The sequence below is a fragment of the Lepisosteus oculatus genome, chromosome 12 (assembly GCF_040954835.1).
Source record: "Lepisosteus oculatus isolate fLepOcu1 chromosome 12, fLepOcu1.hap2, whole genome shotgun sequence".
In the NCBI taxonomy this organism is placed as follows: domain Eukaryota; kingdom Metazoa; phylum Chordata; class Actinopteri; order Semionotiformes; family Lepisosteidae; genus Lepisosteus; species Lepisosteus oculatus.
Genome location: NC_090707.1, coordinates 7,896,030 through 7,913,885, shown reverse-complemented (window position 1 = coordinate 7,913,885; position 17,856 = coordinate 7,896,030). Strand labels below are relative to the sequence as shown.

The window sequence follows — 17,856 nt, the reverse complement described above, 5'->3', positions numbered from 1 at the left end:
TCTTTGGGACAGGGACAGAGTTCTGTCGCTTTTTTATATGAAGCCTAGCCTTTGCGGAACACAGACGCGAGTATCCAGGCACGAAAACGTAGGGACGTGTTCTGTATTTTATAGAAAGCGGAACTTGCAGCCTTTCGAAATGCGCTCTCTTCAAACTGTAGCCCACAATAGCAACACAGGGAAACGAGCAACGTGCTGTAGGTCATCAAATTATTTCAGAAAAGGATTCGCATCTGTTTCGCAGCACTTTGTGCACAATGTAGTACATTGCGCCGGCTTATGCCGCAGATGCTATCTCCGAGGCTGCTTTTAAATTCACAGAGAAGCAACTTTGAAAGAAGGCGGTGGACGTTTCTCTCCACCTATTTGACAATTAGAGTACACAAACTACAGTTTAATTTATTGAAAATGAAAGATGTTAATATTGCGCGACGTGGCAGGGCGATAGTGTAAACATCGGCTACTATACTGTATTGTATGTAGAAAACTGTATACTGTATGATATCGGTGATTTTGCCACTGTTGGTGCTTTTTCCTGCTAAGGTAGAAGAGGTTCAAAGACACCGCTGATATTTTTTTTAAGTTGTTTTTTTTTTGCGCTTGCTTTCAGGTTCCAGGGCTTGATTTTATAAACCGAGATCCCTCCTCCAAAGAACACCACCCCCCACCAGGCGTATTTGACTCCGATCCGGGCGCCCAGTCAGTCACAGTATCTGTCCGGCGCTCAGGACGGCTCGCAGGCACACGCGCGTGCCTCGAAGTTAAAGCGCCCCCGGGTTCAGGACCCCGATCAAACCAGCACAAAATCGGGACTTGATAAGTTTGGACGGCGGGTCAGGGAACTGAAGGGAATTGTCACGCTGGAGAAGAGGTCCTTCTTCAGAGGACTTGTTTTGCCCCGGTGAAGTTGTGAACCCAGGTGCCCCCGAGATGTCGCCTTACACGTGAGCCGCTGTTTTTGTCTAGGGTTGGGGGGCGGTCGTGGTGGTGGTGTTGTGGGGGGGGGGACCGAGGAAAAAGGGTCAGCGTCTGTTCGGTAATCGCTCTCCTCCTATCCCTGCCCAACGATGGATACGAATTCCTGAGCCGCCGGAGTACACCGTGTGATTGCACCGAGCGCCGCCAGTTTCTGATACGATCGCAATTATCGGTGATCTCGGCTACACCTCTCGGACTCCAGACATAAACAAAAAAAAAAAAGATTGTTCGTTTCACGAAGAAGATCATGGCATTGGATTACGCGCCGGTGACGTCGAGACCAGTGCTTGTTTGGTTTGTGATAGGTAAGTCCACATCGTAAACGCCAGGGATATAAATACATCACTTTAAAGAGTACTGGACTTCGGAGTGATGCGTTTTGTTTTTATGATTCTCAATGGCTATCCTATATGATCCAAACAGCTACATCCAACTTGCGCGGTGCAGATGTACAGCATTGTAATTCAAAGCAAAAAAAAAATGATATGCCGTTTGAGTTTGCTGGATCTTGCTAGAACTTGGGTCTCCTAAAGAGCTCCGCACATTTAAGGAGCGCAAACTTAAGTGTCTGAAATGCAACGAAGCACAACTGCTCCGAGCAAGAGTCGCGGTGTCTGAGCACGCTGGGGCGCCCTTTCTAGAGATACACACCTGCGTTTCACTCAGGTGCGTGTTGTGGAAATGAAGCGATTATTTGCTCAGGTATCCGCTCCGGTTTCACGATTTGCCCTAATGGTAAAAAGACAGTAAAACATCATTCTGGGACTAGCATCATCAGGTTAGCCTTTTAGGACAGGCGCCCCGCTTTAACGGTAATAATCCGTAAGGAGAGCAGGGCCAGCGTTCTCAACTAGTTCAGCTGTAAAATAAGTTAAATTGTGAGTCTCATTAAAACCCGATCAGGTATTTTATTTCACGTTATTATATACCCTAGGGCCACAGCGCGAAGTCTGGGCAATGGACACAGAGAGACGAGGTACATCGTAAAGGAGAGCAGTCCTTAAGTGTCGCCCAGGTCTGTGTCTGCCAGGATTTACATCCGCGTTTTATTTCCATCGCTGCTGATGGAGATTATTTCAACCCGTATAATTAATTATGTTTTATTACCAGCATGACGATAGCATTTCCAGACCAGATAATTAACCTATCAATAATATCGCTGGTAGCAGTATAAATGATAACATTTATTTAGCTGATAATTTACATAAATTGCTCTACTGCATAAATTGCGATTATCTCAGCATCGCAGATAACGGTAAATTATGCGTTTTCGTTCTAATCACCGCTGCTAATTAATATGTAAATGAGCTGATTGCTTAAGACTTCTTTGTGCACTCATTCTTGGTTTCAGAAATTCTTTAACGTTTATGATGAGCAAGTTTCAGCATACAGACCATTGCACAGCCTCTCCTCTCCTCTACGTGATAATTAAAACATGCTCCATATATCTTGCTAAAACCTCTTCATGGGCGAACAGTTTGCGATAAACCGACACGGGTAGGAATGTCAGTGTTTCAGACACGCCCGCAGAGTGTCCCATTAGCCCCACCAGCTCGTCCACCTGAGAGAGGTCGGTGCGGTACGGGGCTGAGACTAATTCCGCTCCCCATACAACTCCTTAAAACCTTATTCTTAAATTTAAAAATGCATATGAAACAGAAAGAAAATGATCATTGCATTGTCTTCAATTAAGAACTTGTTTGGAGCAAAAAAGTACAAAAGATCCGTGGCTGCCTAGGAGTACAGTTGAGAACCACGGCGCTAGCGTGGTGATGGTAACCCGTTGTGATACAAGGTAGTGAAATGCAAGACAATGCGATTAAAAAAAAAACGAACATAGCTGTAGGTATTCCTAATAATCAGAAGCTGCAACGTAGGCAAAGAATTTTGTAGATCAATTCACACAATACAGACCAGCCTAGCGTCTTTATCATATTGAAATTCCAAGTTATGTTTTAAATCACATAATTACGACAATGGTTCTGTGCAAAGACATAATTACACGCCGCGAAATTGGAAGCAGAGACAAAGCAGGGATCGCAATCCAGTGTTTTTTAGTCCTGTACCAATTCCTTCACACCAGTTGTGAAGAAAAGCAAGGTGGGTTAATTGCTATTTTTGTCGCCAAACACTTCTCGTCCTCCGCAGTATAAAACCCGTGATTGAACGCACTGCCTGGAGAGTGTGGTGGCAGTCAGGCTGGCCTGGCTCTCTGCGGGAGGGGTTTTCAATCATTTCGTTTCCCAGTTTCCTAGTACAGTGCTGGCTGGCCGCTTCATGATCAAGCAAGAGGAGAGGCTGCTGCAGAAGTTCTTCTCGCGCCTTGCGTTTTTAGTTACGTAAACCGAATGCCCTTCACAACCGCACACGTCCTTTAGCAAATGTCATTTCTGGCGTAGGTGGGAGGCTTTTAGTTATTTTTAAAAGAAGCTTTAATCATAATTGTAGAGTCCTTATCTCCGTGACCCACACCTACGGGTTTCTCTTGCATATTTTTATTTATTAAAGGCCCAGTTCTACACAACAAACAATGCAGCCGTCTCTAGGCAAGAGCAGCTCTGAATCCCGGGCCACTGTGTTAAGATCCTCGTACGCTGGAGTGAGTGAGTCAGCGGGCATTTCAGTTGTAAAACGAGGGCCATTGTGGCTGTGTGGTGGTGTTTAAGTGTGCAGTGCAGCTACCCCGTACTGTAATGCTTTCTACACGTGACAGGTAAACGCTTTTGCTTCCATAGTATCAGAAGAACAGTCTGTGCTTTTTATTCAGTTTTTTTTTTAGAAAAACACAAGGCCACTAGCTTAATGTCCAGGGAGCACCGCTGTAAGGATGATAGTGCTCAGCAGATCAGATGTTAATCTCCTGGTGCAGTTATCCCATGTTCAAATTACTGCGGCCTGCCCCATCTGTTCCTTCTGGGCCGAGCCCTGTGCCTCTACCCCAGTATGCTTTGTCAAGAGCTAGCTTTCATGTCTTTGTTTACTTCATCTGTTCTCTTCTGGGTTTTTTTTCTCCTTCTCGGTCCGTCGGAAAGGTCCTGCCTGCAGTACAGGTGGCGACGTTAACTGTTGTCCCTTTCCGGAACGCTCTCTTCTGCGGTGGGGTTTCTCGGTATTGTCCTTTGCACATCAAAGGAGTCTGAGCGAGTCCTGCGAGCAGATGTGCACTCCAGATGTGGCTTCGTTACTGTGATGGAAGTGGGCCGCAGAAGCCCCCAGGGTGAAGGGTGGGCTGAAGTTTGGTTTGAGAAAATAAAGAAAATAACATATATTGTGGAAATTGATCATTTTTCGCAACTTCATATAGAAATGAGAACATTGGACAGTTTAAAGGCCACCTTTTATATAGACACTAGAGACATTGCTGTTGTCGGTGTGTTGTCCACAGTGTACAACAACCACATCCCCATTGTTTGTTGTGTCCCTGTTGTTTTCCCTTCTGCTACAGGACTTTAATGGATGCTAAACTTGTGCAGTCTCCATAGTTTTTCAAGCTAGAGAGCACTTTCACAACGGTCTGGTATCCTCTTGTGTCCTGTGTCTTGTGTCCCAGGCCTCATGGCAGTGCGGTGTGATTTTAGTTTGCAGCAGGTTTCTGCGTTAAGACTCACAGTGGTTCAGCTGGCCTCAGAACAGTCCTTTTCTCCATCTCTCAAGCCATCCACTTTTCCACACTGCTGAGGTAAAATGAAGAGTTCACAATGGCAGGTAGCTACGTTTCGGTCAAAGAAATGATCTTTCCTGCCCAGTAAACCCAGCATTGTGCCACATCCCAGTGTACAAAGAAGCTGCTGGTCCAGGGCTGCTTTCAGCGGAATGTTTCCCACACTCGGTCAGTGTGACATTCTGGTCTTTCCTTTCCTTTTCCCAGCCTCTTTCCAGGCTCTGTTTCCTCCATTCAGGAGGCCTACCTTCACCTCTTGTTGCAGGGGCTTCCCGGGGGTCCGGGGTCCTTGTCTGCAGTCGCACGACCGACCCCACAGGAAATAAGGCCTGCGTGGGGCGATCCGTCTCCCTGTTTCCCAGCCCTTTCCCGGGAACGCCAGAGTCAGAGCGATGAGGTTCAGCTGTGCAACAAACACAAAGTTTGGTCATCGGCGCACACCAGCAGGGCTGCGCTACATCAGGAGGGAAGATTTGTCTCCGTTTGTTTTTTCTAGCACTTATGGAGCAGTTTACAGATGTGGGGGATACAACCTTGACCCCCAAATGTGCAAAACTAACAAATGCAAAAATAGCACCCTAACTACATAAAATAAAGCAGTCATGCACGTGTGCCTTCTTGTGTCCTTGAGACTGTGTGCGTCTGCAGGGCTTGATGTGGATGGCCGTGCTGTAAGGCTGATACTGTGACCAAATCTACTGTGCTCTGGGTAAATTAGACAATTCGGTGCTAATTGGCTGAGCACATTTTAAAATGGAAGTTCTCTCTACCGTGGAGATGATGATAATGTTAAGGAGAATAAAATAGTGAGGACAGCAGTGCCCCGGGTCTGCATTGTCAGTATTTTATCAATTATTTTCTGCCCGCTGCCAAGGCGCGCCCAGCGTGCGGGAGGAATCACCTGATTAAAAATGTAAATAGGGCTGGCAGGTTAAGTTCAATAAAAGATGAAGAGGAGCGCTAGCGTCCGGATACTGAGTGCCGACTCGGGGGAGGGGCACGGCTGTGATCGGTGATGTGCAGTGTGGCCTGTGAGGTCATCGGGGGTGGAGGGGGGCCATCCTAAACTTTTATGAGCTCTGTTCCGTCTGTGGAAACAGCGGAGCCGCAAGCGAGATGTTGACGGCTCAGTCCAGCGAGCCGGGCAGAACTACTGTAGCAGCGGAGGTCTCGGAACAGGAAAAGCCAGCCGGGCTCCCGACACGCACAGAGAGCCGTCCGGTAACGGGCAGCGCTGGGCACACGGCAGTGACCTGGCATTCTAAAAAAAAAAGGAGGGTTTGAGAAACTGTTGGGGGAAAAAAACCCACTTGTTCACGTAAGGGACGAGCATTTCTATTGTGTAACGTAAATGGGGGGAATTTACGGGGCTTCCCATTAGTTAAAAAGTAGTTCCATATTGTCTCCCTCACAGTGACGGGACGTGAAAGCTGCCTGGGAGAGTAGTAGGAGCACACTGACATACTGCAGGGCAGCCACTGGCTGACAGTGGCTCTGCCTGAATGACCACTGTCAGCCCAGCGGTAGTGTACATTATATCGGTTACGCAATGGCCAGAGTAATTGCCACTGGTGTAATTCTATCGGGGATCATTCTGTGCACTGGGGGATGGTAGTGGGAGTTACTTATGTATGAAGCTCGAATCCTAACCTTACTGTTCCGTACGAGCTGCCACATTCAGTGTTTCTCTCCAGTCTAAACTGTGATGTTGCTGTGCAGCACCGTCAGAGCTTCTTGTTCTGTGAGGATTGCTCCTCAATCGCAGCTCAGATGCGCTGGATTTTGAAATGGGGGCTGGACAAGAATGCTGTGCACTGAGGCATGCTTGTTCCTTCGTCTTGCGCGGGGGACTGAACATCTTTTTTCAATCGTTCAAGTCGAGTAACAGGCAATGTGCACTGAACAGCAAAACAATAGCTGGTGTTTTTTTATGTATGATTCCTTCTGCTTTCTAAAGGCAAGTGCAGTCTTCCCTGTAATAAATGTAATATCTGGTCCATGAGACGCACTGTGAGTAAAGGGATAATAGGAAGGATTCAGGTTCTTTGGAGCTCTGAGTAGATGCTTTCTGGTCTGGGAGATGAGCAGGAGACAAGCCTGAGAATCATCAGAGATAATTATTATATTTCCTGATGGTCCCTCAAAGTCAATATATATTGCGGGTGTCAGAAATACAAGCAGCACAGGCCTGAAGATAAAATGAAAATTAAATCTTGAATGTATGTTAGGTCCATACAGATCGTAAGTTGAATTGAATTGTTTTTCACTACATGTCAATGGTCCCGAGCTCCTTATCCGATTAAACAAGAGCAGGGCTCCACAAGGTTAATGGAGAGCCGACTGACTTTGACACAGCAGGCCTTGGTTTGTGAATTAAGTCAGTGTTCTGTGCAGAAATTCATTGACATTTCAAAATTGCTTCCCTCCTTGGTGATTGGAAATACAAAAGGATTGGTATTTTCTATTTTCCGTATAAGATGAAAGATTGAAAAGGATATCAGATCTTGTGCTAATTACGCTGCTATATGGCAGGGAGAGAGAGAGCTTTCTTCTTGCTGTACCCTGGCCATCTCTTTCATTGCTGGGTCAGCAGATCAGAGCTTGCCTGGAGAGAAGTTCTGTGAGGGTCAGCTACAGTTAATGGTGGCCACAGAGGTCTAGGATTTTGTAATGAACAGCTTTGTTTTGAAGACTGAAAAATTTTATAAAAACGGATTTCATATTCTGGTCAAGTTGACTACCTGGACTTTTTGTAGTACCGTATTCTGTAGGACTGTCTGCACGTTTTCATTCCATCTGCACACCTAGTTTCTCAGATCGGTTACTAAATGTTGGCAACAAAATAAATTAATTGACGTATTGCAGAACTTCACACATTTCTGATCTTTGTTAATAATAATAATAATAATAATAATAATAAACTTTATTTTATATAGCGCCTTTAAAGGTGGCTTCTCAAAGCGATTTACAGGATGACAATAACAATAAATAAGAAGACTACAACAATAAATAAGAAGATTTCACAAGATAGGACACAATTATAATTACATCAATACAACAATAACAATAGAGGAGACCGTGGAAGGTGGTATTAAGAAGAGCAGAGGGGTGAAGAATGGAACCAGTTCAGTAAAGGCTCTTCTGAAGAAGAAGGATTTGAGTCTGGATTTGAAGGAGTTTAGAGAAGGTGACTCTCTAATATCCTTGGGCAAAGAGTTCCAGAGCTTGGGGGCATAGCAGGAGAAGGCCCTGTCGCCCATACAATGTAGACGGGCTTGGGGGACAGTAAGGAGGGCAGAATTTGAAGAGCAGAGGTTGCGAGGTGGGGAGTAGGGCGATAAAAGTTCAGACAGGTATTGAGGTGCCAAGCCATGTAAAGCTTAAAAGTTAAAGTACTGTGGAGTCGCCACGTTGTGGAACGTGGGCACAGACCTTGAGACCAGCAGCCGGCCAGGAGCAGGATGGCACCGGCCCGGTCTTGGATGTGCTGGTGCACTAGTCCCTCGCTCTCGGGTTTCGGCAGGGGGGCTGGCATCCCACCGTGGAGTCATGTGGCTCTCGGAGTGAGCTGAGGAGGAGGCAGCCCAGAGGGAGATCAATGATTTTGATCACCGGAGGGTTTGTCAGGAGCGCCAGATTGTGGCAGGGAGTCTGTGCCAAACCAACACATTCTGTACCACGCTGGTAAGAAGGAATGAGTGAGGGGTCTGAAAACAGCACAGTTCGCACCTTGAGAAACCTGTCTAAAAACAAAATTACTATTGAAGAATATTTCTTAATGCTTTTCTGATTCAGTCTAGTTACTGTGGTTTCTCACAGTTTCATATTACTTTATGAATTTAATTCCACATTCATTCACTTCAGACTATAATCATCTTGGATCAAGGAGAATTTAAACCATACCGGTACTACAGAATTTCATTACACAGCCCAAAGCCTTTTGCAGCCTGATCATCAATATTGTCAATTAAAGATAATCTGATTCTACAGTATAGTTGACTGTTCTCATGCAACTGATATGTAGTGTCTGAAACTTGAGCTTAAGCACATTTCCTCTGGTTTTAAATTTGAGTTCAATTGAAGGGCATACCAAGTAAGTGATTCCATTTTTGTTTATTTAATATGAGCATCACATCTTCAATGTCCCCCCATTGGGTAAGTTATCACACAAGAGTATTAAGACATCTTACAGCTATCCAGGGTTGTGGATGTTGTTTAAAGTAGCTCTTTCTACTGATACTAGTGCATCCATTTTCCAATCCAGGCTTGCAGGGAGCTGGAGTTTATCCTGGCAAGCAAAGATACTAATACCCCTTATATCAGAAAGCTAACAAGCGTGCAAAAATTTTATGAATTTAATCAGCAGATCAAAGGGATTCAGTGTAGCAAAATATTGTGATGGTATTGATTGAACAAGGTGCTCCCTCTTCACAGTCGCAGTGATTGAGTGGGAATGGTCAAGGTGTTTCGGCTGGACATTAATTTTGTCCCTGGAGAATAAAACCATCAACAACCATAATCTACCTGCACTCAGAGGATAATGCAAAGTGTGGCTGGAGGATGTTGAAAGATGTGCACACAAAATGAAGGTTCTGAAAATTTTGCTATCTGCTCGGAAATCCTTCAACCATTTTCACTGCAGTTCCTGGGAACTCTTCCTGAGTTCTGTAGGAATACTCCAGTAGCTGACACAGTGTTAGCTTTACATAAAATTTGTATATCTCCGTCTGAAGGTTTATGCCCTGCTCTAATATATTGATGGGAAAACTTTGAAATTGACTGAAATAACACTGTCATTGGTTTTCCAAACTGCCATAAACCAATGTACAATAACTTTTTGGGGGCTATTTGCATCATATGTTTGAAAACCCTTATGCCTATTTTCTATTATTTTATAAAAATGTAATGGTGGTACACAGCTTTTTATCCAAGTAAAATCGTCAAGTAAAAGTACTACAAAGCTTTCATTTCTCTGGATTTTGTGAAATAAAGGAGTCAGATCCCCAAAACAGTGAAGAAGGAGTGATGAGATTCAGCATCTGTTGAAATGAAGTGTCTGGTAATCAGCAGTGGCCATAGAAAGCACCCATAGCATGTGCTAATTCTTCTCATTTGTAAAATGAATTTGCTACCAAACTCTTTTGTGTTCACAATTTGCAGACCTGTTGCTACCTGTGTGTCCTTCTCCCACATGCACCTGCAGATCGTTTTGTCCAATAAAAGCAAATAATACTTGATACATACTGTTTTTTCCTGTATCAGTCTCTTGTCTGTGGAAAAACAGTGCTCCTGGAGTTATTAAGAGAGCACACAGCGGGAGAGAGGCACTGCGAGTGAGTAGGTGCTCTCAGACTGCTCTACTTCCCCTTTCCTGTGACATCACATTCGAAGCTCTCTGGTGATTGGCTGGGGTGGTAAGGTGATGTCGGGGGCACAGTGAAGTCAGGTGTTCCCAAAACTGGACTGACGCTGTAGGAGGGCACTAACAAGGCTCCACCATGGTAGATCCAGGATCGGTGCTGAAGTGGCAAATCGATATATATTCGATACTGTACATGCGAATGTCTGAGCATTTACTTTGTATTGAGTAGCCTGCCCAGTCCAAGCATGCATTCGTTTTTTTTAAGCTGAACTTGAATCTAATGCACAACTACAAATTTCAGAATCCAGTTCAGCTCTAACTTTGCCTTTCCACTAGGCTAGACTGCATGATATACTTACAGAGAAGATTTTTTTTAAAAGGGGAGTTTGAGGCTAGGGCGAAATAGCCTGAGGCTAGGGAGTTTGAGGCTGAGCTGCTCTGCTGGGCCATAAACTTGGATTTAAGGAGCTGACTACATGCTGTAACAAGCAGACAAGCGTTGGCAGTGAGGCATGTTTATAACTCCACGACCCTCAACCCACAAAGAGCAGATCCCCGACCAGGTACATACAGTACAAGATAGTTTCCAGGCAGTATTCATGGGCAGTATGTAAAACCTGCAAAGAGGTGTGAGATTGCTACACTGTGACTGTGTGACTGGTCAGTCTGCACCTTGTGTAAAATCATCATTTCTTTCCTGGTATCAAACAGGTAAATGATGGTTATAAAATGTTCTGTAGGGCCAATCTGAGTGATTACCTCAGAAATATTGCCAGAATTATTATTTTTTATTGGGGGTAAGGGTGATATTACCATGGCTGCTTAAATAATTATTAACAATATTGCCATATTTTTCCTTAGATCCTGACAGCAGAAATTGAAAAAGAAATTGATGAAATGGGAAGAAAGGGTGACCCGTAGCTCCCATGTCCTCTGTGATAAGCACAACGTCCATGGTTCTGGTCATACTTAATAGGTACATTGTGGCTGCAACCAATTGATTAGTCATACCTAGACTGCCACTTTCCTAGAGCCTCACATGTCTCTGAGGGACTACAGGAGTGTTGCTCTATAAGCGTTTTCTTCTAATTTTACCAGGGGTGCAATGGCGAGTTAGAAACCTTGGATTCTTGAATCCAAGTAATAATAATAAATAATAATAATAATTTCTTACATTTATATAGCGCTTTTTTTGGACACTTCACTCAAAGTGCTTTACAGGTATGATAATGCCTGATAATGCCAAATCCAAATGTGTCCTGGTTTGCAGTCTTTGGGCCTGAAGTTTCAGTCCCTGACCTGAAGTTGAATATTGCAAGTGCATGTCTTTGAGTATTCAAACACTTTATTAATGTAAGGATGCTGTATTATTATATAGGACTTTTCTGTACCCCATTCAAAGCACTTTACAGGTAATGGGACTCTCCCCCACCCCCACCAGTGTGCAGCCCCACCTGGATGATGCTCCAGTCCGCTCCCCACACACCAGCTCTCAGTGAGGGGGAGAGCAGAGTGATGGCTAATGCAGGAGATGTTACCTCCTGGCCTCGATGCGGGTGTGGTCTGCCCCGAGTGAGGGGCGGGAGCCCCCCAGTGAGTGGTCTGTTTTTGTTGGAGGCAGCCAGGTTCGTGCTAATGCTCCGCAGACTGGAGTTCCCAGTGGGCTACTCCAAGAGCTTCTGCAGGATGCATCTCGGATTGGAGCAGCACGGTCTGCTGGGAACTGGCTTTTCCTGGGCGGGGGGGCGCCTGAGAGGAAGTAGTCAGGGAAGCTGGATCCCTCTCCAGCTCCTTCCAACACCTGCTCCTGTGCCGACCGGAAATGCAGAACCATGTCCTGCCTTTCCCAGTAAATCCTCGTATTTTTCCATTCCTAGCTGCCGGGCAGGGATTTTCCACAATGAATACTGCTCTCACAGGATCAGGCATGCGAAAAACAACAAGTCTGAAGCACAAAGCCATTTCCTTGTTTCCTAGAAGCTTTGTTTATCGAGTGTTTTTGTAAAGAAATGGACCAGCAACCCTTACTTTTTCCTGATATTTCACAGCAGGTCCCAGTCTTGTTAGTCTGGGTGTCAGGGGTAGAGATTGGGGGTTATGAAGCAGGGTTTTCACTCGTCCTTAGGCCTGCACAGCACAGAACTACTCAATTCACTTTCTCTCTGGCTTCTCTTACACATAGATCTGATTACAGAACAGGAACACAACAAATACAACTATTTCCATGTATCCAGTTCATTCTTTCCATTTCGGAGTTATTCTTGTTGGCATGAGGTGGAATATCATTGTCTGAATATGTTGTCAATTACAGGCAGTGCTGCCTGTGATTGACGTATCTCTCCTCCAATCAATGTTTGACCTCTGGCATGGGGTGGTGCTGCCTGTGATTGACATACCTCTCCTCCAATCTGTGCATACCCTCGGGTACAAGGCGATGTTAGAAGACACTGTGCTAAAGTGTTTCTGTCTCAATGTACCCCTCCCCAAGAGACGGCCTGCTGTCCTGAGTACCCATGAAGAGTGAAAGCTGCACATTCAGCTGCTGATGTACCTCACAGTGAGAGTGGCCAGCGGTTATCCTTGATTGACTGGGAAGCTGTTTGGAGAGGCAGGGCTGGTCTTCCTTATTAATTAGGGATATTGTAAAGGTTCCTGTTAAATTCTAAAGAGATTACAAACAATGGGAAGGGGTGTTATGTGATGGAAAAAGCCCCTTCCTCTGCTAATTCACATGATTTCCTCATGCCAGGTTCCAATCTCCCATCTGGAAATGTGCTTGTTTGATCAAATGTGAAGATATCGACTTTTCACCTTACGATTTAAAAAAAAATCAGATTTAATGCAAAAAGAAAGAAAACTTACCAAATCATATGCATGCATGTTGTCTTTTTCAATTCAGTACATGTAGCGTTAAGATTTTTAAAGATCATATGAAGCACTAGATAGGTCAATCAATGTCTCAAATTATTTATTTGAAAAACGTTAGCAGCGTGTCCTCAGGATGATTAAATGATCACTTTTGAAAGTTGGTTGTAAATCTGTGTTAAAGCAAAACAACCTTGCAGAAATTACAATTGCTCTCATCTGTTGCAGATACAAGTAGTGATTTCTATGGTATTTGTACTTACATAGGAAAAGGCAGAATAGCATTATAAAATGCATTCAAGTCCAAGAGACGTCGATCAAATATCAAAATATCACGTGACCTTGTATGCGAGGCACTGTTCTTCCTGTTGGATTTTTGAATTGCTAGATCATATTTCATATTAGTGCAAACGTAAGCTTTCATGCTCTAGATATTTCTGATCAAATTAGTCCAAAAAAATTTGAATGGTTTAACTACTGTTAAAAAAAAGTATATGGTATTTTACAATATCTCAGTTATTCCGTGCCAAGCTTAATTAAAAAGAAAAACAGTTCTGTGGAAAAACAGAAATTGGATTAGACTCATTCCTCTTGGAATAAAAAACAACATTTGTTTGCCCCTGAAACGCAGGAAGGTGTGGCAGTGAAGCTTGCACATTCTGAGCTACTGTGCACCCCATCTGTTTGCAGTCCTTCAACACAGTGTGGTTTATTGGCTTTCTGAAAGCACTTCCCCCGACTGTGGGTGCCTCAGCTTTTTTTTCCCATCACTGGATTCTTTTTTCCCTCTTTCTTTCTTGTCAGCTCTGTCATCGCCCAAGCGTGGCGTGTCTCTCTGAATTGTAAGTGCCTCCTCCACTCCTCCACTCCGGATTTATTTTTGCCGCGTGCGTTAACCCCTCTCGGCGTCACTGCCAGCAGAGCTGTCTCGGCAGATCGGTCTGGACGCCCAGCTGTCCTCAGAACCTCTCCGTGTCTGGGCCCTCCAGGCCCAGGATCTGATCCTAGCACAGCCACGTGTCCTGCAGAAGAAATTAGACATTGTTTTATTTGTATTCATCTTTTAACCTAAACTTCTGCTTTGAATACCTGACTTTGCTAGAGGCTGTGCTTGCTTCTCTGTAAGATCCTTCCTCCTCTCCTCCTGATGAAAGCTGCTCTCTGTGTTTAAGGGGCCAGAGGTGACAGAAATGAACTTTTAATCTTTTTTTTCTCCGGGTGCGCCTCTTAACATGCTTAACATGATCTCATCCTAACGAGAGACTTTAATTAATAAAAGCCCGAGAATCGGGGACGGACAGCTGTTAGAGTTGATTACCATCAGGCCTTTCACTTTGATTCCTTGAAACATTTGCTTCATTAAAGGTTCAAGTATGTATAATCCACCGTGGAGCCAAGTAAGAAGTATTACCATTAAGCGGTTTATTAAATAATTAAACCCAATATGTACCTGGAGAACTCGAGTGGAACAGAAACAAGCCCTGTTGGAGAGGGAAGAGGATGGTAGTTGTCATCTTTACCATGAAACGGGACAAAAACATCTCAGCTGTTTCAGTGAAAAAAGAGCTGGGCTATTCTCTCTGAATCTGGAGTTTTCCTGACATATAAAATAGACATGGAAGTGAAAAAAGCAGCAATTAAGATATAAAAACAGGAGCAGAAGACAGAAAATCAATTATCAGCCAGCACAAATGATTTTCTGATTTGCTCCATTTTGTTTATTGTCTTGTGGAATTCATTTTCTTAAATGGATCCAAATGGACCGTTTTTTAAAAGTTGCCAGATGCTCATGATTTACAGACAACCGGGCCTGGGAGGAGCAGAGCAGTCCAGTCGGAGAGAGACAGTCAGGGGAAAAAAAGCGTTTTGACGGAGGCGATTGGTCAGATTGTCTGAAAGCCAGGAGAGGAGAAGAATTTTAAGGGAATCCTTGCCTTTGTGAGTTGCGCAGGGTCTATTTCAAGTCCTGTAAGATTTGCAACGTTATTGTCGTGGTGCAAAAGCACTCAACAGCGACATACAGTAAATGCAGAAAAGAAGGGCGTCGAGCTGGAATTTAACAGACGCTGTGAGATTCATCTCGTGCTTCCGAAGCACAAATTGGTTTCTCTGTGTCCGTCTGTGTGAAAGGGATCTTTACTTCGCCCTGCTCCGGAAGAGACCAGGTGCATTGTCACAGGTCCCTGTGTGCACATTACAGGAAACAGTGCTCTAGTTTAATGGGGCCGGGAAATGTCCTGCGTTTTAAATAGGAAATGTATTGCTGCAACTGTAACCTTCTCAAGGTTCTGCTGGCAGCAACAGTCTTAACTATTTTAGTGTTACATAAGTCTTTAATTATTTATTGGAATCCCAGTTTCATGACACTGGCAGAGAGAGATCTACTGTATGGGCAGATAAACAACACGTGGGCCTGTGCTGAGTTGTTCTCTTTTTGGCTCCCCCCCGGATCGCTTGTTTGTGCCTTTGTCTCCACTGACGGGAACACGTTCCAGGTGAGCAGAGCACTGCCGTCAGAACTTGAATGTCACAGTTTAGTGATTCATGGCGGCGGCTCAACAGCGGTCTGACCCCTGTGGCTGCCGGCCTGATATTAAAGATCAGGGGGAAACTGCCGGGTCTCCCTGCGGATCTCTCCGGCTGCTAACCAATAGCCCAGCCCCCAGTGCCAGAGCAAAGCTGTCGGGAGGAGAGACTGATCCTTCCTTTATTACTCCCTGCGCAGATGATACGTCTGCACCAGCACCACTAGCACACTCTCCGGAATCAGATACAAATACTGTAGGTTCGCAAGTGAGAGATAAACACTTTCTCTTCTGTATATTGTAGGATGATCAGAGGATTGTTGCTTTAGGTACTCTACCTGTTCTTAGCAATTAAGCTGTGCAAGGTAGCATCCCTTGTTTGCCACAGTGATGGATCTCTTCTTCTGTAGTGTTGAGATGCAGTGGACCCTGTCTTACAGCTACATGCTGGAGATATTGTCTGCCGTCTTCATCCTTGAATCTAATGCAGTAACCTGCATGCTTTGCAGCAGTGCTCATTCCCATTTGGCTGAATGAAGCCCTTGTAAGTAGAAGATAAAAAGTAGAAAAGGGAAGCAGCCTTCTCCTGGGGAGTAGATGAGTAAGACCCACGACTTTAAGAAGAGTAAAGGACGATTTTGTTAAATGCTTTTGCAGGACAGCGACGGCATTTCTGCCAGATGGCTTTTGTACTCTTTTAATGGGGGTATTTCCTCATGTAGTGCTTATTGCTCTGGCACGAACTCTGGATGATTTTAAAAACGTGCACGAAAAACGCACAGTAAAAGAGCATCTGTACTTTAGCTGCACTTAGACTGGACCTTTAGGAATTGATCGGAGGCTGCACAACCCACCTGTTTTTTTACCCCAGAGCTTTGCAAAGCAGTGACCCAGAGTCGTCATTTTAACATGCACACCTCCACTTTGGTGATAACGCTTTATTTTTAGGATGACGTGTGGATACTCTCCCGAACAGGAGTATTTTGAAGTGAAAGCTGGTATCTGTGAAGATCAGCCTTCTATATGTGCCTGACTGATCATACAGCATTTAGCTTTGAGCTCAGGGCAGGGGGGAGGGGGGGTGCGGACTGTACTTAAAGCTGAAGTCAATCAAAAGAGATAACCCTGTCTGCAGGAAAGTGGTTGGGAGATTTACCAGTTGCTGTTCTAAACCCAGAGGCCCTGGGGGACTCAGGCGGGCTGAGGAGGAGTGCTTTTTGGATTTGGAGAGACAGTGCAGAGGTCTTTCATCTCTGAACTAGCACAACATGGATGGCATATGGATATTACAATTTTTCCCCCAATAGAGAATTATTAAAACATAAGAGCTGGATATGCAGAGATTTATTTTAAATACCGCCTGTGACTGTTAATACTATAGGACACAAGCCTTTACACCAAGGCTTGTGGGAGCCAGGAACAAGCTACCCAGTCATGACACCCTGGCTTCCTTAAGGCAACAGCTGGATCAATCAGCTACTGGCAACCATCAAGCTAGATGGTCCCGATCGACATGGTTTTTGTGTGGTTTCAAAAATCACTCGCTGCCTGAAAATCACCCTTCTCGTTGGCTGTGCTGGCACTTGTGAAATTGTCTTCCTTATCCTTCAAAATACTGATATGCAACAGCACGGTGAAGGGGCAGTGTCTCCCCCTCCTCCACCCCGTGCTGTCAAAGCTCCTGACGTAACTTCTTGTCCTTTTGCAGCTCATCACTTCATCTCGGTGACGGCGTGCGACGAGGCCTTCTACGTGCACGCCATCGAGGAGCACTGCCTGGCCAAGTTCACGTTCGACATGGAGGCCCTGGACCCGGGCTACTGGTGCAACTGGGAGGACACTGTGGAGTAAGAGACCTGCACTGGCCGCCTACCGGGGGCACTTTCAGAATAAGCTTTGCAGGACTGTCACGGGCATCTCTCTTGATCTTCTCGTATTTATTTAATTTTCATACTTCTTTAACTGGAGGCGATTATAAATTTCAGGAACTTCCCTATAGTGTGGACCATTTGTTTTCCTTTGTACTGGTTTGGGTTTAGGAAATGAGCCTACGTCTACGGTTTGCCCAGCTGCATTTGTTGTTAATTGGATGCAAATGATGGGAGCATTGTGGGCTGTCTTTGCTCTCTAGCTTTCTTCTCTAAGGTCCCTTTCTGTCTTGCAGAGGCTAAGGTCGATAGGTGACTTTGCATTATTGAGGCTGCGGTTCTTTAATGTTTTTATCACCACCCTTCAAACCAGCTGCGCTGGGTGAACCTGCTGGGTGAGCACTGCGTGTCTGGCCAGCTGGGTAACAGAGGAGATCAGCAGGAAACGGTGGATGGCCAGTGAACCAGAGGAAGACTGGAATTACAAAATGTGATGGTTAATCGACTGTGCGCGTTAGTTGATGTGGCTGTTGTGTTTTTAGTGTCCCTGCCGTGACATTGAGTAGAGACCAATGCTAAAGAGATTCAATGCTTAGG

General features: G+C 44.9%; 1 protein-coding gene across 2 annotated transcripts in view; it reads left to right on the top strand.

Moving 5' to 3' along the window:
• The window catches only part of ramp1 (receptor activity modifying protein 1), a 39,963-nt gene continuing 22,107 nt past the window's right edge, over positions 1 to 17,856 (top strand). Inside the window, exons 1-3 of one of the 2 annotated variants that reach the window (XM_015358571.2) lie at positions 1 to 88; positions 611 to 1,283; positions 17,100 to 17,238. In XM_015358571.2, coding sequence (XP_015214057.1) covers positions 1,226 to 1,283; positions 17,100 to 17,238 — 197 coding nt within the window. In that variant the 5' untranslated portion in view covers positions 1 to 88; positions 611 to 1,225. Of the gene's footprint in view, positions 89 to 490; positions 1,284 to 17,099; positions 17,239 to 17,856 lie in introns of those variants that run through there. The other variant, XM_015358572.2, reaches the window with a different exon arrangement.